Consider the following 25,917-nt stretch of genomic DNA (forward strand, 5'->3'; position numbering starts at 1 on the left):
AGAAAATGAAAGTGACAAGTCTGAGAATGGTAAGGTGTGTGAACAGAGAAGTGAGAAGACAACATGATCCCCCAAGGACAACACTTCTTTTGCATAGACAACCTAGATACAGCTATGTGTTTGTTTGAACAAAATAAATGGATAATAATAAGATTAGGTAAACAAAATAGGTAATAAGAGTTGAAAAAATATGTTTTATCGTCTAGTAATTTTGTGTGTCCGTTATATTCACATCCACCTACCTTTCTTTAAATAAATCACAAATTGAGAATATCTAACATTCTCGTATCTAACTCCTAATTTAGGTAGAAAAAAATTGTGTATTTTGGATAAGGATCTTTAACAATATGTTCTATTATGTGAAGTAAGGATGTTATATATTAATGTAGGACAAAGAGTTTATAAGGAGGAGCATATGTGAAGTGAAAAAAATTATATATATTTTTTAGTTATTGAATTGTAATCTGGTGTCTATATTTGTAAAGAGATTTTATAAGTTATTTATTTATTTATTATTGATAAAAAAATAAATTTCTCTATTTGCTGACAATTTATGTTTAGTGATTTATTTATGAAGTTGGTGTAACCAAATGAATTCTTGTGGTTGTGATTTATTTGGGATAAGAAGATTTTTTTTTTATAAGGATTAAGTATTTTCTTAAATGATTTATATTTTGTTTTTTGTTGATTAAAAAAATCACTCTATTTTTTTATTTATTTCTCAAAAATAAAATGCGTAATTGGACAATCTAAGTTATTTTAAAAAAAAATCTAATGTAATGTGTTTTTAGGGTAAATTCCCTATCTAGCACCATTTATATTTTTATTTCCCTAACTAGCATCTTTTTGTTTTTATTTCCCAATCTAGCATCCTTTTATTTTTTATTTCCCTATCTAAACATTTTATATTTATTATTTTTTTTTATTTTTATTTTGTAAAAACTCATTTCTTTATTCATTAATTATATTTATAACAATTTTAAACATTAAAAATAATTATTTTTTAATGCATTTAAAATTAAAATTATAAAAAAAATAATTATTTTTTAATTTATTTTTAAAATGGTGCTAGATAGGGAAATAAAAAATAAAAAGGTGTTAAATAGGAAAATAAAAACAAAAGAGTGTTAGATAGAAAAATAAAAACAAAAAGATGTTAGATGAGAGAAATAAAAGTGTAAATGGTGTAGATAGAGAATTTACTCGTGTTTTTATCATTTTCATTTATATTTTAATTTACTGGAATATCTAACCTACGTGGAAGATGAGATTCTCTTTGAGGTAATCTTAAATTATTGTATGACACATACTCAAGAGGTACGGATGAATACATATTTTGACCACTATTATATAATTATGATATATTTATTGTGTAAATCTCTATTAAGGAAGAGTCAAAATAATATACCCAAAATTTATGCATAATATTATAGCTACTAATAAAAGAAAAATAAGTATATAATTTAATATAATTATATAACTATAAAAAAAATGTATATTCAAATTTTTATATTTCAAATATTTTTTGTATATGAAAAAGAAAATCTTTTTGAATGAGACACTAAATATCTTGTTTCATAAATACTAATATTTTGATATTGAGTGGAGTGGGGTAGAGAGTTACATTTTTTTCTTTAAAAAGGAAATAAAACGTGTGAGAAATAAATCCAAACAATGAATATGTTTTTTGCTTATCTTTTTCTTAAAAAAATAGAGAAGAACACGTTAAAAATTAATAGAAATAATGAATTTATGCTTTACTATTGAAAAGAATAATGAAAACATGAAAAGAAAAAAACATAAAAAAATATCATTATTTTTTTCTTTTTACATTTTATGAGTTTCTTTATTATTTATTATATAATTTTATGTTTTAATATTTATTAAAATTAAATAATGAGCATTATAAAAGATCTAATTTAATTCTTATTATATATAAATTAATCTTCCGCTAGTGAAACTATATTAAGTATATTATCTTACTAATGAATTTACCAATATATCCTGTTACATATAATGTGCATTTAGATATATAAATACAAATAAAAAAAACTTGTACTATTATTTATTGTTTTTCTAACAAGTTCATCACCATCAATTTTTAGGAGGTGTGAGTACCATTGAATAAGATAGTTCCGACATGAAATTAATTGAGGGGCACGTCAACTTTTGAATTTTGTGCTTGGATGCTTAAATCTTGAATTCTTAGGGGCACTTTTCTTTATGGTATGTTAAATCATAATAATTATAGATGCAAGAAGTTGTCAAGTCCATGTATTGAGATGAAGGAACTTCTTTTGGAATTTCATCTTCTCTTTTCTTTTGTCATGGTGACCAGTATCAGACTCCATGGACAAGTTCCATGGTTCCATTGTATAATGAAAATCTTGTCGATGGATGATTTTCAGAACATATATTTGTATGTGTATCTCTTTTACAATGCAACCATGTTTGTCAGTGACTCAGTGTTGTATCAGATCGTACTGGAGCTATCTTAGCCACATGTTTTATGTCAAACGAGTCACTAAATAACACTGTTGCAATAATGGCGTGCAAAGTATTGTATTTTTCTGCAAAGTGTTGCAATAATGGCGTCCAGAGCCTGCAACTTAATAACACTGTTACTTTAATTACACGTTGCTACAGACTTTTGTTTTTATATGCACGTTAAACATGCCTAACCGAAAAAATATAATGTAACACTCGTATGGCATAAAATATTTTCACTTTATTCAAAAAATGTAATAATGTATATTAATAATTCATATTGAAATATAAAAAATATAATTAAAATAATAATACATTAAATATAAGAAGTGAAAGTAATTTTTTTAAGTGTCAAAATATCTGAATTGTGCCTAACCAATCATTCTTCCTGTATCATGTGTTTATTAGATATTATAACTCATATTTTCTTTTACATCTATTTTAAAAAAACTATCTTAATAAAATATTAAATAAATATTATTAAAATTAGTTATAGTATAATAATAAAGGTAAATAAAAGTAACGATAGACTAACAACTCTAATATTTTATACAATCACATTTTAATTTTTAATATTATTATTTTAATAATTTTCATCTTATTTAATTATAAATATATTTTTATTATATATTTATTTTTAAATTCATCACATTAGATCACAAGTTGTTATTGTTAGAGTTGTAAAACTATTATTTTCCTATTTTCTTATATAAACTGGAGTGGTGAAAAAAACCATTCATTTAACAATTCAAAATAATAAAAGTATTTTTTTTCTATCTAAAGTTTGATAGATTTGAAATTAGAGTATTGATTATTTTACACCAATGCTCTAAATTGTTGGATATGAAGTCAAGACCAGGTTAAGGTGACTAGACACATGTTTAGTGAGTGGTTTAAAGCGCAGGTGAACATTGTTCCGTGACTTCAAGTGAAAGATTGTTGAGTATGAAGCCAGAACCAATTGGGTTAGGCTGACTAGACACCATGTTTAGTGAGTGAGCTTAGCTTAATCATTGTGTCATTTTTATAAATCTCTATTTAAAGAGATCATTGTACTTGTAATTCGGGTGTAACAAGACAGAATGAAACCTAATAGTTGCTCGTGTGGGTGTAGGTTGCAGTTGGCGACTGAACCACGTTAAATCTTATGTCGTTTATTTTTCTGCAGTTGATTTGTGATTGTGTGTTGTTTCCGCGTGCGTTTTCTCATCAAGTGGTATCATAATATCTATCTTATGCCTTATTACTTCATAAAAATACTCCTATCACATAATAATTCAAAGATTAAAAGAAGTTGTAATGTGGAGCAAAGGAAAAATAGGTGTGAAAAAATCATTTTCCTTGAAAGTATCATGTTCCCGTTTATTTGACTATATATTGAGCAACAAGGGTTCATACAAACACCACCCAACTACAACACTTTTAATATTGTTCCTTGTTTCCTTGATTGCCTATATTGTCTCAACAATTCCTCTGCTGAGATATGGCTTGTGAAACCAACACATGGTTGGTTATGTTTTTTGTTTTCATGGCTGTAAACTGCATGCAATGTGTCCTTGGGGTGTCCCAAGTGCCTTGTCTTTTCATCTTCGGGGACTCCATGTCTGATAGTGGAAACAACAATGAACTTCCAACCACTACAAAATCTAATTACAGACCTTATGGTGTGGACTTTCCATTTGGACCAACTGGAAGATTTACCGATGGCCGAACAGAAATTGACATAATCAGTAACATTTCTCTATACTTATCAAGACCTCTAATCTTTCTCATTTTTTCCTTAAACTATTTGGCATTCAGTTTTGCACTTAAAGGCTTTAAATTCAAATCTCGCTATTTAGTTGGTATACACTACCTTCTTTTCACTCAGCGATTTCTTAATAGTGCAGAAAGAATTAAAACCATGTTTATTTATAGAGCCAACAGTCTTTTCTCTTACCCTATACACTTTGATGAAGCTCACACTATTAGAGTCTACATATGCAGCTCAGTTTCTGGGATTTGAGAATTTCATACCACCCTTTGCAAACACTGGTGGATCAGACATACTCAAAGGTGTGAACTATGCATCAGGTGGATCTGGAATACGCATTGAAACCGGCTCGCATTCGGTATAAATCATAGAACCTAGTTCTTTCTTGTTTCTCACGATCTTCAATTGCTTTTGGTGAGTTCTTGTGTTACAGTTTTCATGTATGCTACTAAATTATTGCAATGCAGGGTGCTGCTATCAGCTTGGGATTACAGATAGCAAATCATAGAGTCATAGTTTCTGAAATTGCTACCAGACTTGGAAGTCCTGAGTTGGCTCGACAATACCTTGAAAAGTGCTTGTATTATGTGAACATAGGTAGCAATGATTACATGGCCAATTACTTCCTTCCCCAGTTCTACCCATCAAGCAGCATGTATAGCCTTGAGGAGTATACACAAGCTCTGATTACAGACTTATCTCTGTATTTACAGGTATCACTTGAAGTTGTGTGTTTCACAAATGATTAGAACATGAATAAATCTAGATCCTATTATGGTCAGGCTATACAAGAAGTTGGAGCGAGAAAATTTGCGGTGGCAGGCTTGGGTCTTATAGGATGCACTCCTGGTATCGTGAGTTCATATGGGACAAATGAATCTTGTGTTGAAGAGCAGAATTTTGCTGCATTCAATTTTAATAACAAGCTTAAAGTTCTGGTGGATCAATTCAATAACGGATTCGCTGCAATTTCAAAGTTCATCTTTATGGACACTCAAGCATTGGCCATTCACCTTCGTGCTAAAAATTGTACTTAGTTTGGTTTTCTTATATTCAAAAAAATTTATTGTCTTTAACTAAGGTTGTTGATTCAGTGCATATGAGATAACCTTATACATATTCCATGTGTCTCAGATTTTCTGGTTCCGGAGACTCCTTGCTGCCAAACATCGTTATCAGGGCTGTGTATTCCTGGGGAAATGCCGTGCAGTAATAGGAATGATTATGTGTTTTGGGATGCATTTCACACCAGTGAGCAATGGAACCTACTCAATGCAGTAACAAATTATAATTCTACCTCTACTTCAGCCTTCACTTATCCAATGGATATCAAGCACCTTGTTGACTATGGAATTAAAATGGAATTGAAGCTCAATAATGACTCCACTTCACAACCTACTGCCACTGAATAACTTTTGGTTACCATGCAGTCGTTCATGTGGAGCTGAATAAATTGTGAGTTTAATATGTATTAAATAATTTCGTACTACTGAATAAATTGGATGTCCTTCCAAATCTGTTCCAGTTTCTCTAAGATTTTACTTCGAAATCTACAGCATGTATATGCTGTCATGGAATGCAGGCACAGTTATTGTTTGGAATGCAATTCTAAATCAAGTATGTAATGTATAATTTGCAAAAAAAATAATAATAATTAAGTTTTAATTATTTTTGATATTTTTAATTGAGTATCTATTTTTATTCAGTTTTTAATAAAATAAATGACAAAAAAATTTAGTTAAAAATGCTAAAATTTATGAATAATTTAGAATTTAACCAATCCTTTTAAAAAATAATAAATAATAACGAGTTATCGTTGTACAAGTAATAGTAATAATATAATATATAACTTATAACGGAATAAATGAAAGAACTTGGAATGGAGATTAAGATGTAATAATAATAGTCATTATATAATATTCATACAAAAAATAAGGTTCAAAAACCTTAGATTAAATTTCACGCTAAATACGATTCAGCACTATAACCATGATATGGAAAAAGAAAACATAAAAGTGAGTACAAGTTTTGCTATCCATTCAAATAGTGATTAAAGAGAAAACTTTCCAAATAAGTGAGAATAAATTAAATAAAGACGCCTCTTTTTGTTGGTAAGAGGTGATTCGTCACTAATCTCGGATTGACAAACATGAATCAAGAGAAAATTGTGCCATAAATAAAAAATAAATTTTACCATTCATAGAGAAAAATATTAAAAATATAATATCTACTTGTTATGGTTGGGTTCAAACAAATTGCATTACCGAATAATTCAGAATTTTTATTTAGATATTCGATAATAATTTTATTGAATATTTTAATAAGTCTAAATTTCTTTCAAGAAGTAATTACTCAACTTTACTTACTTACTCATATATCAACTTATATTTTTATTAAACTTTTACGTCGAAAAATCTTAAATAAATTATTGATCATTTATGAACTTATATCTTATTAATTTTTTACTAACTTAAACAATTATTTTAAAATAAATTATTAATCGATCTTTATTATTTGAGTTTATCACTAGTTTTTATTATCAAAACTCCACGACTAACAATGAAAAGTTTATTTAATCTCAAAAGTACAAATACTCATATCGAAAAATTCCTGCAAATGCATAAATATTTGTATAGAATTATGAGATCTTTAGTTTTTCATAGGATAACACGATACATAAGAGTTTATATTATCCGTAGTGATTGTAAAAATATTCAGATAAAAATATTTTTAAAATGAAAATAACGAAAGTTGTTTTTTAATAATATTTAAAAAATATATTTTCAAAACAATAAAATAGATGTTAGAATGAAAGATAATTTTGTAATTATTTTACAGACTGATTATAATTTTTCTAAAAAACATGTTGTAAATTGTTGTAATTTTTTAAAAGATGTAAAACTATCAACGCTGGAATATTGCAGAGTAGTAGAAAATCATGGTTTGATAAAGAGAGAGTGTTGTTATTTGGTATATAATATATTATAAAAAAAAGCTGTTGAATACGAAAAGCTTTTTAATCACCGACGAATTTGGTATATAATATATTATAAAACACTGTGACGGAATTATTGGTGGGACTCTATACCATTATTGGATCTAGCCTACAGTAGGTTGTACAAAATCTTTTGTTTTTTTCTGGAAAATGTAAAATATGACTTGTATTGTCTTATATGTAAATTTTTCTAATAAAAATTCTCTCACAATAAGCAATTATTGCTTCAAAAACTAACTAATTTTTTAAGCAACTTCATAAAAATGTTACTTTCCTCCAAAGAGTTACTTGAAACAATTCCAACAATTGTGATGAATGAAATAAAAATCTTTGGTTGAAAATACTTTAAAGTGCCCAGTATAAGAGAAAAAAGATATACACATAAGACTCGTACATTTTATGTATTTTTTTTCTCTTTTTTTTACTGATAAGAGTGATTCATAACTAATGTAAACTTCAACAACAATAAGAATTTGAGAATTAAAATATCAAGTAAAAAACTTCATGAATCCAAAAGGCTCCTTTTTTAAGTATTAACTTGAATTAGTTAAAATTAAATTAAACAAAAAAAGTGAGTTAAAAAATATCTTCCTAAGTTGAAAACATTTTTGTGAGTAGTTAAAATTATTTTTAAATAGTAATAATTTGTCTCACCCTATTCTCATAATTGGTTGAATGAGTCACAAGATTGTAAGTCCCTCAAAGTGGAATAAAAAGAAAGTTGGAACCATTATGGATCAAGAGCTTAGCATATAGACTAAGGGTTAAATTGTGTTCTTTAAACGAAATGAAAGAATGAGACTAATTTGAATTATTTGATGGAATAAAAGGGGAATGATAACAATGAAAACAAATTTATTATACTATTTTACAGTTTTTGTTTTGTATTTTTATTTCTTTAATGAGGTATTTTTTACATAACATTAAAACCAGAAAGACCACGCTTTAATCTGCCCTGTACGTTTCATTTGTGGATGCCAAATCACAGTATCATCTTTAATGGCAATTATTTATAAAAATTAATTATGAATAAAAATATTATTTTAATAGAAGTTATATGCATAGAAATTATTTAAGTAATTTTTTAAAGTTTAATCTATTTATATATATACTAGATTTATATTAAAATAATATTTTTTATCATTTATAACCCTCTTGAGATGAATGATTCAGTTTGAATACTGATATTAAAAACACACTCTTCACACTTTAATCAATTAATATTTTTTTAATTTAAAATATTATTATAAGTAGTTCACTTTTCATGCAAAGAAACTTTTCTCATTCAGTTTAATAAAAATTTGTCTTTTATACAAATAAGGTTGTATTTTAATATTTGTCATAGTTGTATTTTAGTGATGTTGTCAAAATATCACGATTCTATTCAAAAGTCTCATCTTTAAATTTGAAATTAAAGATAATTTATATTAAATTTTTTAAGAAAAAAAAATGCTTTGTCACTAACAACTTTAAATAATAATAATAATAATATATTAAATTAAGTTATTTAAATAAAATATAAATGAAGTTATTACATATAAAAATAATAAAATGAATCGTACAATGGGATTGAAAATATCTAGGAGTGTAAACGTCTCAATGTCCTTTTTTGAATCCATTTTGAAGATAAGATATTTTTTAAACATAAAATTGTTACCGAGTACAATGCTAGAAGCCGAGGTACGAACCTATGATATTTTGACTTCTTATTTCTTTATACTGACAATAAAATATTAATATTTATAATAATTTAAAAAAGTAAAAAATATTCTTAATAAAAATATAGACAAAATATAAAATATTAAAATAATTTTTAAAATTAAAAGAAATTAAAATATTAATATTTAATTGAGTGTAGGGTAAAGAAAAATATCAAATAATCATTTTCCAATAATCAATGACATCATAACCTGCCACCATACTCATGTCTACTTTTCTTGTCCTCAGTTAATGTTCCCCATTTCCTGGGGCATAACCTAACCTCTTTTGCATCATCAATTCCTCTGCTTTGGGATGGCTTGTGGAACAAACATATGGTTGGTTATGCTTCTTTTCTTGGCTGCTAACTACATTCAACATGGTGTCCATGGGGTGTCCCAAGTCCCTTGCCTTTTTATCCTTGGGGACTCTTTATCTGATAGTGGAAACAACAATGAACTTCCAACCTCTGCAAAATCTAATTACAAACCTTATGGCATCGACTTCCCCACTGGCCCAACTGGAAGATTTACCAATGGCCGAACAGAAATTGACATAATCAGTAAGGGTTGTTTGATTACACTTTTTCAAAGCAGTTTTTAGTTTTTAAATGAATAAAAAGGAACTGACTTTTCTTTGCACTTATCAATACCTCTATTATCTCTCTATTTGCCTTAACTATTGATCATTCAAGGTTGCCATCATAAATTTTAAATTCAAATCTCATGAATTTTGGGGTGTCTAATTTTTGAGCTGGGATGCACGTCCTTCGGTTTACCCTGCAATTCTTTAGTAGTGCTACCAGAATAAAAACTGTATTTATTCACAGACTAAGTTCTATAATTGCAGCTCAGCTTCTGGGATTTGATAATTTCATCCCACCCTTTGCAAACACCAGTGGTTCAGACATACTTAGAGGTGTGAACTATGCATCTGGTGGGGCTGGAATACGCAATGAAACCGGATCACATTCAGTACAAAACAAAGAACCGAGTTCTTTCTAGTTTGCTCATAATCTCCAATTAGTTTATGGTGGAGTGCTTGTGTTACAATTCTCATGCATGCTACTAAATTAACGCAGGGCGGTTCTATCAGCTTGGGATTACAGTTAGCAAATCACAGAGTCATAGTTTCTGAAATTGCAACCAGACTTGGAAATCCAGACTTAGCTCGACAATATCTTGAAAAATGCCTGTATTATGTGAACATAGGCAGCAATGATTACATGGGAAACTACTTCAATCCTCAGTTCTACCCAACAAGCCGAATTTATAGCCTTGAGCAGTATGCACAAGCTCTAATTGAAGAGTTATCTCTGAATTTAGTGGTATCCATTGAAATTTTCTGTTTCACAAATGATTAGAATATGAATGATTCTAAATCCTATCATAATACTAATCATACTTGTTTTGTATTGTAAGTATTGAATGGTTTTTATGCTTCTAAAGACATTAAATGCTTTAACTTTTTCATTTCATACTTTTTTATGGAGAAAATGTTCCACCAGTTGACTATGTAAAATTTTAAAAAGTCTTAGACTTAGAAACTGAACCTTTTTCCTACAAAGTATCTAGTTGGAGGATGTAATTACTTTATGGAATATTAGCTGTAGCATCTCAGTTGAAGCTACACCATGTATGGTATGATGATTGAGCATTTTGATTTCTATGGGCAGGCTTTACATGACCTTGGAGCAAGAAAGTATGTGTTGAATGAGTTAGGCCTTTTTGGATGCACTCCAGGTGTGATGCACTTTCATGGGACAAATGGATCTTGTGTTGAAGAGCAGAATGCTGCTGCATTCGATTTCAATAACAAGCTTAAAAGTCTTGTGGATCAATTCAATAACAGGTTCTCTGCTAATTCCAAATTCATCATGATAACGGCACCAAAGGCCCTTGACAATGCACATGGTAATAAATTTGGTTTTCGTATTCTTCAATCCACACCTCCAAATTAAAAGCAATGTATTGCCTTTGGCTGAGGTGCATGCAATAATATAATACTATATATGTTCTGACCTTAATCTCTATTCCTAAACACTATGGAATTATTTTGAAGCATGGGAATAATAATATATAACCATATATAGTCCATGTGTCTCAGGGTTTTTGGTTTCTGATGCTGCATGCTGCCCATTGGGGTGTAATCCTGATCAAAAGCCGTGCAACAATAGGAGTGATTATGTGTTTTGGGATGAAGTCCATCCCACTGAGGCATGGAACCTACTCAATGCCATATCAGCTTATGATTCTATGATTGATCCAGCCTTCATTTATCCAATGGATATCAAGCACCTTGTTGACTGGGAAATTGAGAGGGTATTGGAGTTTACAAATGAGACCACTCCACAGCTCAGTTCCACTGAATAAGTTCTGGTTATCATGTAGTCCTTCTATGACACTGAATTGCTTGTGAGTTCAGTATGTATAAATGATCTGCTACTTAACTGAATGACAAAGTGGATTACCTTTGTCTCAGATTTGGTCCAACTTATCTAAAGTGTGTATCTGTTTAATTTTTTTTTTTCTGTAAAAAAACATCAATCTGGTCCCTTACAATTAAAAGCAACACGGAGCAGTAGTGTCCTATTTCGTAGCATTCTGTCCAAGAGAAAAGAGATTGTTTAACTATGAATTTATTTTGTTGTAACTAGTATATATGTATGTTTTATTATTTGACTTTTCTTAATTGTTTAAGACCAGATACAGCAATGAGTGAAAATTTGAAATAGAACTTCTTTCAATGGGGGATAATAATCAAATATTCAAGATGGATCATTTATCAAAAAAAATCGTTGTTATTGTGATAAAATCTTATCTCTACTTCTGTGAAAGTTTTAACTTAGTCATTATTTCTATTTTTCACCTTCACAGTGTTTGAAATTTGAAGACTGGTGAGTTTGGGGCTGAAAATTATTCAGGATGCTACTCATGTTTAAAATAAGAATCCTTCAAAATAGTTTCATTTGAAGGATCTGATGAAATAGATATTATACAACTTTAGAGACTACTTATTACTTTATTTAAACTAAATAACAGAGATCATGATACTTTAAATGCCAAATTGGTGGTTTATTGAATTTATATTATATTACTTGATTAAGTTTATTGTGTAAGCTCTTATGAAATGCAGGCATAGTTGCTTTAATGGAATGCAATTCAAAGTCATTGCACTATAATAATTCGGTTTCTGAATTCTCCTCTGAAATAACATTACACTGATTATCCTCTTGAAAACAGCATCTGCCATTTAAATTCAACCTATTGCCATTAGTTATACTATTTATCTTCCTTTTCTATTTCTCCTATGACTGTATAACTTTTGTTGGTAGATTTTTATTGTCCAAAAATAATTTCTCTATTCGCATGAATATAAATAAAACAAATGGCAAACGACTATTGTCGTTATGTTTGATTTCAATGTACTCAAGTTTTTTTTATTAACACTCGTACTGGTAAAATTTTACGTCCTCTTCCTGTTAGATGGGAATTTCCTTTATCAGGCTGGGTTAAAATTAACACTGATAGGACTGCTACAGGATATCCTGGTCTTGCTACTTGTGGAGTTATTTTTCGTGGGAGTATGAGGGAATTTATTGGAGCTTTTTCTGTATTTCTTGAAGTTCAAACTGCTCTGGTTGCTGAGTTTTATGGGGTTATACATGCTATGGAGGAAGCTCAAAAGATGGGACTTACTAATGTCTGGCTGGAATGTGATTTTGCTTTGGTTTGTGTTGTGTTTACTGTTAGGACAAATATTCCTTGGATGCTTCGTAATCGATGGAATGCTTGTCTTAATTACTGTGAGAAAATTAGGTTTACGGTTACTCATATTTTTCATGAAGGAGATGCGTATGCTGATAAGTTGGCTAATTTAGGATTTTTTTCATAGAGAATCTTTTCATTAGTATAATAGGCTTCCATCTTGTCTGTTATTAGAATTCTTTATGAATAGGGTATAATCTACCTATGTATCGTTTTTGTTAACATATGGGTTTTGGTCTAATTCCCATATTTTTGTATTTTCTTTCTTTTTTCTTTTGTTTAATAATACTTTTTTTCATGTGATGACAAATGATTGTTGTTACTTGAGGTCACCCTAACTGAGATCTGAAGTTGCATAGTGATGCTTAACATGAAATCTTTTATTTAAAAAAAAAAAAAACTGTTGTCGTCAAAATTATCCTTACTGATAATTGACTTTGCATGTTTCAAAAAAGATAATTATGGATAAATCTTTAATTAAGATCATTTAAATTTTCATCAGAATTTCAAATAGCACAAGGACATGTTTGTTTTTAGTTAATATGTTTGAATTTATTAACAAATATAAGTAAATGTTTCTGAATAATTTTTGTTTCATAAACGTAGATGGTTGAAAAAAAATCACTACCATATATTGCCCGAGTATTTTATTTTTCAAAATTAAACAATTTTAGTTTACTTCATTCAATTCTTAATAAAAATGTTAACCTATGTTAGAATAATACTATGTATTGAAGTTTATTGTCAACTTTTATTATTAATATTTTAAATAAATAAGTAATTGACATTATAGACGACGTGGGTTGTTGAAGAAGAAAAGGGTGTGGGGAAATTTTTAATATATCTATTTAAACAAATATGGAGTGAAAAGAAAAACAAAAAGGGAGTGGGAATAGAAATACTACTGTTAGCCTGTGTTAACGTCTTCTTGTTGAATAGTCCTTCTGGCTCTTACTATTTAATAAAGTGTCATGAATAGAAGTGATAATTACACTGTTTCCTTTTAATTACATTGTTTTCTTTTATATTAGCACTAATTATTTTTACATCATTTTCGTTAGAAAATAGTTTTGACTCTCTACACAATCTTTATTTGTTACTTTAAATAGTAGACTCTTTCTTCCTACACCTCCATACCTTCTTCTGTCACCCCATACTAAATGTAAAAATACCATTTTCTTTTTTTTTTTGCCACCTCCATACATAATTCGGAAGCTGTTTTTGAATCCGGAAGTGTTTTTGAGATTTATGAAATCCGGAACTCTTTTTTGCATTTGAAATAAGCCCATGGATTATATAATCCGGATATATTCTGGATTACATAATCCAGAAGTCAATCTCATATTTAGAAAAGATTTCCAGATTATGTAATTCGGAAGCTAATCACTCCTCTGGAAAAAAAAGCTTTCAGATTACATAATCTGGAAATCTTTTCTAAATATGAGATTGACTTCCGGATTATGTAATCCGGAAGCTAATCACAAAAGGCTTCTGGATTACATAATCCAGAAGTTAATTCTGGATCTAGAAAAAGACTTCCGGATTATGTAATCCGGAATATTAATAAAGGGTATTTTTGGAATATAAAAAATATATGGGGGTGGCAGAAGAAGGTATGGAGGTGCAGGAAGAAGCAGCCTAAATAGTATTATGGGTTCGGTTGCTTATCTAAAAAAATTGTATACAGTTTTTGTCTTTAAAACAATTATATGAATTTGTATCTATAACCATTAATATTACTTTTGTTATCTCTCATATGATTATCTTGGTTAACTAATTTTCTAGTTTTTCATGATTTACAAAAAAATATTCATAATGAATGATAGAATATTGAAAATGTTTTTATTGTATAATTATAAAAATTAATACATATTTTTTTTTTCATGTTAAATTACACTCACCCATAATTTAATGTATAGGCTAACCACTTAATATTTTTAATAAAATGACCGTTAGGTGTCCTTTAGTTTTGAAAAAAAATATTAATATTCTTAATTTTTTAATAAATGACACTTATCTTGAAATATAGGTAACTTTCAACTCCTTTATTTTATTAAAAAAGTTCATATCAACTAAAATATTTTTAAAAGATGTAAAAAAGATAGTTTTACTAACATAAAATTAAATAATTTAATTATTATATGGTAAAAGCATGGATTAAATTATGAATTGTGTTATCAAAGTATAAAAGTTATAATAAAAATAGTTAACATAGGAAATGAATAGTAATAAAATATATTTATTTAATTTATAATTATATTTAAATATGATCTTAATAAAAATATAAATAAATAAAGAGTACGATGATTACTTAAAAGAAGAGGCGAATGTGTATTTAAAAAATTAGCATGATGCCATTTTCCGATCTTTCAATGAGTTCCTCATTCCATTGAATCAATACTACTTGCATTTGTGATATTACAAGTGTTGCTAACTTGATGAGTTTTCACGCCGGAGGATCAAACATTAGTTCCTTATTACATATAGATTTTCTTCATAATATAAGAATAATGTTTAAAAAAATAAGTGGTTTGTTATAATTAAATTATTTAATTTTTTATTCATAAAAAAATCTTTAATATCATATTTTAAAATTTTAATTTTAAAATTTCATGAAAAGATATATAAGTTTTAGTGAATGTTTTATTTTTAAATGAGAGGGGTAAATATCATTTTAATGAAGATATAAGGAATATGAATGACATTTATTAGAAACACGATATAAATGTAATGTATATTTAAAGATTAGAGAGATGTATGAATCTCATTTTATTAAAACAAAAGGGAGGTATGTGTCCATTTTAAAACTATTAATCTCATTTAGTGTGTTCTTTAGGAGGTAAGCAAAATTTTTCCTAAATTCAATTGAAAAAGAAATATATCTTTAATTTAATATAGTTTAAAAAATGATGCTAAATGTTATAGGAGAAGCCACGTAGTGGAATATATTACTCCTAAAATTGTTCATGTTGAAGAAAGAAAAATCTTTTGTATGTGCTATTTATTATGTGTAAGATAAATAAATAGTAAGTAATATATCTAAAGTCACATGACATTAAATCTTAATAATTTAGGTGTAGACGTTGATTAGAATATGTTTGTGGGTTTGCCCATGAGTGTGAATAATGTTACCAGTTTTAGTTATTATTTACGAGTAGCAACGTTTGGCAATATTTATAATAAAAAGCATAGGTAGAATGAGGATTGATATATAATTTTTGTCATTATTTAACTCCATCTAACCAAACATGGTTGGGTAGTGTGTTACTATCAAAGTTAGATGAGTTTTATTTTTAGTTATCTTTGTTTTGAGGGTTGAACTTGTTGATTTAAGTCGTATAAGTATTTTTTATTTTTTTTAGATGGTGACTTTTCTCTTTCTATTGGGACGAATTGTTATGGAAAGTGTGCTTTATATAAGGGTTGAATTACTCTTAAAGTGATTATATTTATTAATTTTTTCTTGTTGATAAAAAAATATAATCAAACAGACATGAAAAAGCAGTTAGAAGTAATGAGGAAAGGAGATTAGGAATAGGAAGGGATTTGATTGGGAATATTAATGAGGTTTTGCATATTAAATGTTGTTTGGTTGAGAAGTAAAATTGGTGAATAGAAAGTGAATAAAGATTGAAAAAGATGTGAAGATGTGTTGTCCATACTCTTAGGACACATAGTAACATATATGAGAGAGCGTTTCACAATAGATATACAGATAGTCTTAAGAAAGTCTACAAAGCCATTACATATATATATAGTACTGATTAGGGGATGCTTAAATCCCCTACACATAACCCTTACCATTCATCTCCTATCATACTACCACAACATCTCAACTCTCAGTACTAACACTTCATCTGCAAACATAAAAAGGGAAACAAAAAAACCCTAGTTAGATTAATGTTCCTACTTTCTTCAAAGTAGTTATAATTGTTTCAGTCTGGAACAATTATTATTAATTCAGTATTTCTAAGCAGTACCAAACAAAGTTTTTACCAAAGTCAATGCCACATGTGGTAGTGAGTGTGATTTAATTGTTAGAGGAAAAGAAGAGTCTTACACTAATTGAAGGGACATCTGATCTTGTCGGGCATACTGATTATTGGGTTGTAATCCAGTGACTTGGAAGTAGCCACGAGAGTCAAATGCCTGCTGAGACTGCATAGACTCATAGCTTGTGCCTCCAGCCAACACACCCATATTCTGGCTCCTCTCACTTTCAGCTATCTACACCACAACCACCATAAACATACACCTTATCAAACAAATAATGATCTTACAAAACAACCTAAAATATGACACAAACAGATACAAACATACCTTTGCTCGAAGAAGCTGGTTGTTGTTGTGCAAATCTATCTCCTGCAGTGTACATTTTAGTTATCATACTTTCAAACACACAACTCAAACTTTTTAAGACTGTGTGGTTAATTAGGGCAATACAAAACATAGCATCCTATTATAAATAAATAACCTATGTCACAAAATCATTCTTTCCCTTTCCTTCCATTTGCCTATTCGACAACCTAGGATCTGCACAGGACTCAGTCAGACGATTCTTTTTTCATACTTGAGTTTGTAAATAAGCTATTCTCTTCTAAGTCCCTGAAGCATGCCGCTTTACTATACTAAAAACATATATACCCTTTTTAAAACTTGAGCAGTAAACAAAATTTAGTACCCTCTTCTGGATATGCCGAAATTGAGCTAATGCATGTATTCCCACAGTTCAAACAAAACAGTACCATTATTTCTTGGCACAGTGCACGCAGAATAAACTAGAATTTTTCAAATGACACCAGAAATAAAAGAAGAGAAAAGTGACGGGATAATTTTTTTTTTTACTTCTCATTAAGTAATTATAAGTGTGAAAAAATAATATTAATAGGTAAATATCTATAAATTAAAATTAACTCATATATGTTAACTTAAGAAAAACGAAGAGCATGCCGATTATATATATATATAAAATATGGTTTAACTTATAACTCTTTTTATTCATTTTATCTTCTTAATTAATCTTAGTTTTTCCATCTATTCATCAACAATTTTATTTAAACTGACTCATCGAAGCAAAACAAAAATTAAAACCCTCAAACTCTATTTAAAAAACTCATTTGATTTAATTTTTGACTTGGGATAGGATGAGGCTACTGCAGTCAACTTAAACCAAAATATTGAAGGCACGTATTAATTTAAATATATACATAATTAATTTTTGACAAATATATGAATGTATAAATTTTCAACCGTATTGTGGAAAACAGAAGATATAATAAATGCAAAAAGACATTTTTTTAGAAGAGCAATGTAACTTATCGATTCAAAAGAGGTGGCAAACTTGAGGTAAACCAAATGCAAGAGATCATTCTTTTGGTTTCCTCACCATATTTATTAAACCAAATTAGAGCTTGGTTAGAAAATTGACTGTAGTGAACTGCATGCCTATTGAAATTGATTTATTAAGGAACAAGAAAATGCAGACACACAACTATGAATATTTTGTTAGAATCTAGTTTTGTCTCTCTACTCACTTGATAAGTAAAAATATCAAATTCAATGTTTCTAGAGCACATATCAATTATACATGCCAACAATTCCAATCATAACTTTACTCCCAGTGTGGCAGCTATTAGTCTTAGAATATGCTCAGTAGGTTATTCTACAAACTTATACATACGTTTTGTTTACTAAATTATAATTATAAGTTTCATCAAAATATATGTAAATTGTGTCATGATGCCTTTTATCAGTATATTTTTGTAATTATTAATCACCAAAGCCATAGTTAGAATTATTTTTTAAAAAATAATCTAAGAACCACATATTATCGATTAAAGTTACAAAAGAAAATGTTTTCTACTTTTTCTTTAGTTTTACACGAAAAGATATCTGACACTGATGTCTTATAAATGGCTTAAAGAAAGGGATTTTATCTCCTAAGTTATAGTAATATCTTCATAAAATATTAAATCATCTGAATAAAATCATTACGGAAACCTTCACAGATTCCTGTCAACTCGTAGATTAAATGAATGTCTTGTTGACACAACACAGGTCACATTTTGTTCCTTCCTTTTTCCCTTTTTGGCAATATGAGTTTGTTCTTTTTCATTTCTCTAAAAATGGAGCAATCACAACAGTATTATTCAATATCATTTTATAATGGGCCAATTAAACTAGTATAAAATACTTATTGATGAATAGTATGCATTTACCCTAAGCTGTAGATCGAATTTCTCGGTCCTCATTTATGAAACTGAAAACTACAAGCCACAATAATTTAAATCCAATGAGTGGTCAAGTTTAAAAAACCTAAAGACACCACAAGGTTTTATCAAACAAACATACAGAACGGATCACAATAGAAATCCAATGTGAATGTTCAGATACTCACTTAAATAGAAATATTCTAAGCCACTTAGAACATAATCACATACTAAATTGATATATATTCCCCTTTCAAAACCATTCAATCAAAACCATTCAATCAGAACCAATCAAGTTCTGCTCACTGATAAGACAAATATATCTATTGCAAATAAAACTTTAAAAAACAACTCATAAATATAAGAAAAATATTTACCCTCTTCTGCATGTACTCAATTTCAGCAAATAGCAGCTCGTTCTGATGTAATGTTTGGAAGGTAGCACAAGCAAAAAAGAGAAGCACAAAGTGAGAAAAATGCAGGGTTTAGCAGATAATATAAACCAAATAATACTTCTATCCTTTCAAAGGTTATAGAAAGAACTTGTCCATTACAAGACATACCTTTTTTGAACGAATTCTACTTATTCCTTTTTCTAGTTTACTCTCCAGGTTTTTTAGATCCTTGGCTGTCATAGAGCCCAAAGACTCGCCCATCATTTGCCTGCAATTAATTTTACTTTTCATCAAGGATGCTGAAACAATACCAATTGCAAAAACTACATGATTTGATTTATTTTTTCAAAATCTACAATTTTCAAAATTTGAAACCCTTCATGCTGTTGTTTTGTGAATTTTCTTTTCCTAATGCATCAAAAAGACAATTCCTCTTGCCTGTTGTTATTCTGCATGTTACTTATTTGTGCGCGAAGTTTATCTGCTTCTTGCTGGTAAAACTGGAAAATATATATGAAATCATACATGGTTATAAATATCAGTTTATACAATAAATTACAACAATCATTAATTAATTAGGTTATAAACGATACTAACAACAGCTTACCAAATTGAAAGCTTCAATATTGTTTCTCACCAAAAAATATATAAAAAGGAACAAGCAATACCTGAGCATTAGCCTCAGAAGCAGATCCAGCACTAGACGAATCTGAACATGCTTTTTTGTACCTCTCAATAGTTGCTTTGACACTGCAAGGATGAACAGCATCAGTTAAAATTCATGTTCACATTGTATATTATAAAGCTAAAGGGACAAACATTTATAAAGGGTTTGTAAGCTGTCTCAATTTTTGCAATCATCTAAAGAACAATCAATCGTTAAATTCATTAGAAGCTATTCCTTTTTTAAAAAAAAAAAATTCTCAGCAAGGGAGTTATTGTTGCAAGTGGAATAAATAAGAAACTATGGCCTTGTAATTTTATTAAGATCTTCAAAAGCTAGGCTCCTGAACTAATAACATTCTTAGAAGTTTATATCAGCGTAACTGTATGCCAAAAGCAGGTTAAATATAAGATGGTAGAATGAAAAGACTGGGAAAAGGCCTTAAATTGTAATTTTTTAACAACATTTTAAATTAGCACTCCACATGAGTGTTTATTCTAAGAAATTGCCATAATCTGGATGGGAAATTGATGAGGTTTTCTTTGCTTTCAATTTTCTCGTGATTAAACTCGTTGTCTATAATACTCACTTTATAGTTATCTGCTTCGGAGGGAAGCCCTACTGCCTATATATGTCTGAGGAAGAGAGAGAGTTAGAGGAAACCTAATTATGTGTAGAGACTCTAGTTCAGCACACAAGCTCAGGGCAATAATGGTTTTATGAGAATCAAATGAAAAATGCAATGTATTGTCAATTATGACGGTTCCATATGTGGTTATTAACCAATACTGATGAATATGATGTTAATTAGAATAGAGTTATTTTAAAACCTAATTCAAAGAGCACACAAAATCGGTGATCATTTGTCCTTTTGTTAGAATGTAAGACTCTAGTGTTGCATTGTTGTGTGTGTATCTAACCAATTGAATATCAACTATATGTTATATCATGTGCGTGTCCGGTTATAATGCCTGTTGTTATCATTAATCAGACGATTGGAATGAAAAAGCTAAAACTTGGAAAGCTGAGATTTTTCTTTATTCAGAAGAACAAAAAGTATCTTGTTTTCTTAGAGAATCTCAATTTGAAAATTTAAGGGTATTCCCTTCATTTTTCAGAGTCAATGTATTACCAATAATCAAGTTCAGTACGTCTAATATAACATCTTTTCATTTCATACGCAACAACACATTTTTCAAACTGAGCTTAATTGGTGAATGGTTTTGGAAAATTACCCAATAGAGGTTAAATTACAATCAAAATGAATTGGAAAGTTCATCATAAAAGTATTTCAGAAGTCACAGTAATTTGTTGGTTATTGAGGTGCGATTAAATAGTTGGCCTGAGAGTAATAATTGAAAATTACTCTGAAAAGATAAGCGAGGAAACGATTATAGACAGAGTTTAGAATTAAAGTTTTACTACCTCATTAATTTCATTCCCTGGGCTTTATCTTCCACAATTTTTTGACGGTTAGTGATGAATGCTTACATAAGCATAAAACCTGTCTTTCCATCTTTCAATCCTATGACTAATCCTATTTGCTTGTTTTGGACATAGAAATAGAAAAAAGGAGGAAGTGAAGAGCAGGTGTCATGTCAATCTTATCTTGTATTCAATTCAATATGAAATTAAACATAGAACGTTGGAGATTAACCAGAAAAGAGTCCTCTGGTTGAGGGTCAAATCATCCAACTCTCTCAGTTAACTCAACCTTAAACGCAACTCTTTAAAAGCAACGTCAAATGATCTCATGAGTATGTCCTTCTGGTCAAAGTCAGATTAGATGTGATAAAAATAAAATCTTAAAATAATGAAAATAATCACTTTCCATATTCATAAGAAAAATAAGGAAAACCATTTTCTTCTGATACCTTAATTTCCTCGAGCCACTGATTGGCTGCCTCTGCCACGCTGGCACAGGATCCCACTATATGATTGGTTCAACTATTTCTAGGGCTATTTTTTTCTCTGCCACTTGAGGGGAACCCATTTCACAATGGTTAATACCCTCAGCCTCATTGAAATATCCACCTCGATGAACCAACATAAGACTCAAATATGAAAAGATTCATATATTATATATAATATATATTACACGAACTTTATTAAAATAAATCTAAAGGGAATAAATTGAATAAAATATGATTAAATTATTGAGTCTTTTCTGTCTGAAAGTCTGTGAACATCACAGCCGTCCAATTCAGCTCCTGCTGTAGCAGCAGCAGCGATAGTTTTACGCTTCCCATTGCATGGAAGAAGCCAACTACTCAGAGCTCTCCCATTGGCTACCTCAATTGTCGTACATTGTCTCTGCCACAATTTACCTCACTCACTTCAATCTTTAATATTTTTGTTCCCTCTACCTCTCTCTCCTTATTGAGCCTAAGAAACCCTTTTCTTTTTCCTTCTCAGACAATTACTTTCATAGATATATATATGTATGCAAGATATTTGAGCAAATGCAAATCCCAGTCTGGGGTGCCAACAGTGGCGAAATACATTATGATAACCCCAGTTGAGTCACTTTTATTGGTTCATCACTGTCTTTTGCTGTGCGATGTAAAAGAATTTTTACTCCTTGAATAAATAGGAGAGAAAGGGAAACCAGGGAAAGAAAGAAAATTTTCCCAGAGAGGGGTGTTTCCACTATAGAAGATAAAACTTAGGGTTCAGATGGAAGAGAGAAAGAGAGCCCGGAATGGGAATCATGACATAAACTCTTTTGTCAGAGGGTCAAGAACTGAAAAATCATGTGTGACGTGACCAAAGATTCTTTCAACCAAGACAACTCGTAGACTAGTCCTTAAAACCCTAACCAGATTCACCAAACCTCATTTCGTAAAAGGAGGGGAAGATCAACCAAACAGATTTGAACTTTGAAACCGATTTTTACTACTTAGGAAATCTTATTAACTGAAAACAAAAGAGTTTCAACTCTTACTTTTTCCTGATCAAGTGTAATTATCAAACTCACGCTATTGCTAATAAAACCCTAATTAGAGTTATGTTTGACCTAGGTTGGATCTCGCACGTGGGTGCAAGTGGGATTTGGGGAAACCTCGGTTCAAGTATCTGGACTGAAAATCTTAATCTAGGTGTGGCCTTTTTGAGCTGATTTGGTTGTAAATGTTTCGGAAAGAGATTTTCTGCATAATCTGATCTAAACCAGTGTTCGGCTTTAACAAAACCTAAAATTAGTTTCCTTTTTTCCTTGCAAATTTATTTCAATTTGGCATATTGACAAATCTCTTGAAATTGTACCGTGCTTTGTTGATGTGTAACTGACGTATTATTAAGGAAGTGTCAAGGAGATGGAAGGATTGGGCTAATTGAAGCATGACAGCTTTTGCTTTAGGCCTTCTTAGCTTAGCCCCATAGATGTGTAAGAGAGAGAAGGTGAGAATAATGGAAGGGGAAAGAAGAAAAAGGAAACAGAAAATTAACAAGAATGGAGAGGGAGTTGGGGGAAGTGGCTGATCTCACAGACCTGCATAACTTCCCAAATCCTTACCTGTTGCTACTTACAACCATAGTGCTTCTATTTCTATCTATTGCACCAGATCTATGTATCCAACAAACCAAAAACTAGGAAAATTATCATAACCAGAAAAGAAAATATAAAAAAGGAGAAGGGAAAGAACAGAAAAAAGCTCATAGAAGGAAAAGGCCAAAATAGAAGTAAAGAAAGACAAGTGATCCTTGGTTGCAGGAAACAGAGATAAAAAGAGGAAAATCTCTATCTCAACTGCATCACAAAAATGATTATGTTCTTTGTGCTCAAATCCTTCAAAAGATCTATTTACAGAAGCAAAAATCTAAACCCAAAGTCCCCAAAAAGAAACAAAAATTATCATTTCTAATCAACTTCACAACACAGAACTGGGAACAACAAAAAGCTCAAAAGGAGTTCTGAGAAGGGAAGAAAAAATGTGAAAAGAATTTGAGGAGGACAAAACTCATAAAGCTAGATACCTGTTATTAGCGTATTCATAGAGACGGCCACGGCTAGAGAAGACGATTAGAGCAACCTCTGCATCACAAAGCACAGATAATTCATATGCTTTCTTGAGCAAGCCATTTCTGCGCTTACAGAAGGTGACTTGGCGATTGGTGGTGTTTTCAATCCGCTTGATCTCAATCTTCCCCCTTCCCATCTTCCTCTGTGGGGAAACTGACATGGATGGGTTTGGAAAAGCCATGTTTGCAACCTGAATCAAGTGAAGCAAAATCAATATTTTTAGTTCACACAATAAGGAACACATGTATATGTTACATGTATACATGTAAGAGTAAAAAATAATAAAAAAATTCTGGTCTTTTCAACTAGTTTTGTCTGATTAGAGAGAGTATGAGAAGGAAATTAAACTTGGAATCTCATTACACCTCACAGCCTAACTTTTACATCATTAGTAGGAAATTTTGATTTGAGGCAGTAACACAGTGTGTAATCTAGCAGGGTTTTTGTTGCCAAATCTGAGTTTGGAATGAAAAGGTTTGATTGACCCAAAAGAGTTGAAGCACCGAAGATGGATTTCAAAGGATGTTTCAATATTTTGCAAACTAACCTGGTGAGAAAACAAAGGGAGAATATAATTAAGGACACAACAGATTTTTGAGCTAGCCCTTGAAACTTTCTTTCTTTTTTCTCTCCTTCTTGTTTTCCACTTAGCAGAAGAGGAAGGAGATATCAGAAAATAAAAGCAAAGTGGGCAAAGAATTGGGTATTTATAAAGTGAAAAAACGACATTTCATCCATCGTGGTTTATGCATCAGAAACTATACTCATCTGCCATCTTTATATTTTATTTACTTTTCTTTGTCCTTTTCTTTTCTTTTCTTTTTTTCTACCCTCACTGGTTTAGTGGCGTATATTGGCCATGGATCAAATAAGAAGGATAAACCTAGAATAACAATTTGGATTAAGCTTCGTTAACTTTAAAAGAAAAAAGAAAAAGAAAAATTCGAGAAGGAAGTAGGGCATATGAGGGAGAGAGAGAGAGAGACAGAAACGAAGTTCTGATAACGATATTAATAGGGTGAAAAGGACATTGGGCTATGTAAGAAAAATATATACCGTGTCTCAGAGATAAAAATAAGTTTTATGCGCAGAAAAAACCAAGAGAGGTTGATTGAAAAATACAAAATTTTACATTTCATGGGTGACAAGTTTGAATCTCACTCACTTTTTTCGAACCAGATAAATATTAATACTCTTTACATTTCAACACTTTTCCTATCCTAAATTGGGGGCATTTGTCTCTTTCCTATATGTTATTTACAGAAAAATCTATATAAAAAAGACAGACTATAATATTTTTTTTTTATCTTGAAATTTAATAGAGAGAGCTGAGATGTGAAATGAATAAATATTGGTCATGCAATTATTATACAATAATGCTAATATCCTTTTTTTATTAATTTTTATTTGAGATATATATATATATATATATATATATATATATATATATTTCGATCATTAAAAAAACAATTAAATATTAACTAATTTAAAGATAAAAATAATTAATCCTCATATTAATTAAGTTGGATATTATTTTTGTTGGATATGAAGTCAAGACCAATTGGTTGGACTGACTATACATCATGTTTAGTGGGTGAGCTTAATAATTGTGTCCATTTTATAATTTTGCTTGTTATTGGTGTGCAACAGGACATAATGAAAATCTAATAGTTGATGTAGGTTGACGAACCACGTTTATTGTCTACCGTTGATTCGTTATTATGTACGTTGCTTTCACAAGCGTTTTTCTCATCAATTTTATAAACAAAGAAACTTTTGTATTTAAAATAGTTTTTATTATTAATACAAAATTATAAATTAATTTTTAAATTAGTATTTAACATTAGTTACTAATATTTTAGTTACTAACTACTCTAAATTTAAAAATAATTTTTAATTTAAATTAGTGACTAATTTAGAATACAAAG

General features: G+C 29.7%; 3 protein-coding genes across 6 annotated transcripts; 2 read left to right on the forward strand and 1 right to left on the reverse strand.

Annotated features, from left to right (window-relative positions):
- The first annotated feature begins 3,751 nt into the window (after nucleotides 1-3,751).
- On the forward strand, nucleotides 3,752-5,917 carry LOC137832432 (GDSL esterase/lipase At1g29670). The gene is made up of 5 exons (XM_068640593.2): nucleotides 3,752-4,217; nucleotides 4,474-4,598; nucleotides 4,708-4,953; nucleotides 5,023-5,269; nucleotides 5,375-5,917. The coding sequence occupies exons 1-5, from the start codon at nucleotides 3,971-3,973 to the stop codon at nucleotides 5,650-5,652; spliced, it is 1,143 nt and encodes a 380-aa protein (XP_068496694.1). The 5' UTR covers nucleotides 3,752-3,970; the 3' UTR covers nucleotides 5,653-5,917.
- A 3,215-nt stretch (nucleotides 5,918-9,132) lies between these two features.
- On the forward strand, nucleotides 9,133-11,534 carry LOC137832433 (GDSL esterase/lipase At1g29670). Of its 2 annotated transcripts, none has more exons than XM_068640594.1 (5): nucleotides 9,133-9,495; nucleotides 9,783-9,907; nucleotides 10,015-10,260; nucleotides 10,609-10,846; nucleotides 11,040-11,534. In XM_068640594.1, exons 1-5 carry the CDS (start codon nucleotides 9,249-9,251, stop codon nucleotides 11,303-11,305), a joined length of 1,122 nt encoding a protein of 373 aa, XP_068496695.1. In that variant the 5' UTR covers nucleotides 9,133-9,248; the 3' UTR covers nucleotides 11,306-11,534. The 2 variants fall into 2 exon arrangements, 1 of the variants encoding a protein (XP_068496695.1); XR_016521519.1 differs by having other exon boundaries at nucleotides 9,140-9,495; nucleotides 10,015-10,217.
- A 4,796-nt stretch (nucleotides 11,535-16,330) lies between these two features.
- Nucleotides 16,331-24,699, reverse strand: AG (K-box region and MADS-box transcription factor family protein). Of its 3 annotated transcripts, none has more exons than XM_068640596.2 (9): nucleotides 24,537-24,699; nucleotides 23,944-24,179; nucleotides 19,973-20,054; nucleotides 19,743-19,804; nucleotides 19,473-19,572; nucleotides 19,287-19,328; nucleotides 17,021-17,062; nucleotides 16,761-16,927; nucleotides 16,331-16,557 (listed from the first exon to the last, which is right to left on the reverse strand). In XM_068640596.2, the coding sequence occupies exons 2-9, from the start codon at nucleotides 24,168-24,170 to the stop codon at nucleotides 16,554-16,556; spliced, it is 726 nt and encodes a 241-aa protein (XP_068496697.2). In that variant the 5' UTR covers nucleotides 24,171-24,179; nucleotides 24,537-24,699; the 3' UTR covers nucleotides 16,331-16,553. The 3 variants fall into 3 exon arrangements, with proteins under 3 accessions (XP_068496697.2, XP_068496698.2, XP_068496699.2); XM_068640597.2 differs by having other exon boundaries at nucleotides 24,355-24,538; XM_068640598.2 differs by lacking the exon at nucleotides 16,331-16,557 and having other exon boundaries at nucleotides 16,757-16,927; nucleotides 24,537-24,667.
- Between the last annotated feature and the right edge of the window lie 1,218 nt (nucleotides 24,700-25,917).

Source organism: Phaseolus vulgaris, chromosome 6, assembly GCF_051622355.1.
Source record: "Phaseolus vulgaris cultivar YP4 chromosome 6, ASM5162235v1, whole genome shotgun sequence".
Taxonomy (NCBI): domain Eukaryota; kingdom Viridiplantae; phylum Streptophyta; class Magnoliopsida; order Fabales; family Fabaceae; genus Phaseolus; species Phaseolus vulgaris.

Excerpts from the sequence above, each read along its gene's own strand:
- LOC137832432 (XM_068640593.2), top strand. The coding sequence starts at position 3,971 with ATGGCTTGTGAAACCAACACATGGTTGGTTATGTTTTTTGTTTTCATG. Across the intron at positions 4,218-4,473 it reads AACAGAAATTGACATAATCA|CTCAGTTTCTGGGATTTGAG; the intron begins GTAACATTTCTC and ends CTACATATGCAG. Across the intron at positions 4,599-4,707 it reads TTGAAACCGGCTCGCATTCG|GGTGCTGCTATCAGCTTGGG; the intron begins GTATAAATCATA and ends ATTGCAATGCAG.
- LOC137832433 (XM_068640594.1), top strand. The coding sequence starts at position 9,249 with ATGGCTTGTGGAACAAACATATGGTTGGTTATGCTTCTTTTCTTGGCT. Across the intron at positions 9,496-9,782 it reads AACAGAAATTGACATAATCA|CTCAGCTTCTGGGATTTGAT; the intron begins GTAAGGGTTGTT and ends CTATAATTGCAG. Across the intron at positions 9,908-10,014 it reads ATGAAACCGGATCACATTCA|GGCGGTTCTATCAGCTTGGG; the intron begins GTACAAAACAAA and ends AAATTAACGCAG.
- AG (XM_068640596.2), bottom strand. The coding sequence starts at position 24,170 with ATGGCTTTTCCAAACCCATCCATGTCAGTTTCCCCACAGAGGAAGATG. Across the intron at positions 19,573-19,742 it reads AACATGCAGAATAACAACAG|GCAAATGATGGGCGAGTCTT; the intron begins GCAAGAGGAATT and ends AATTAATTGCAG. Across the intron at positions 17,063-19,286 it reads TTGAGTACATGCAGAAGAGG|GAGATAGATTTGCACAACAA; the intron begins GTAAATATTTTT and ends TGTACACTGCAG.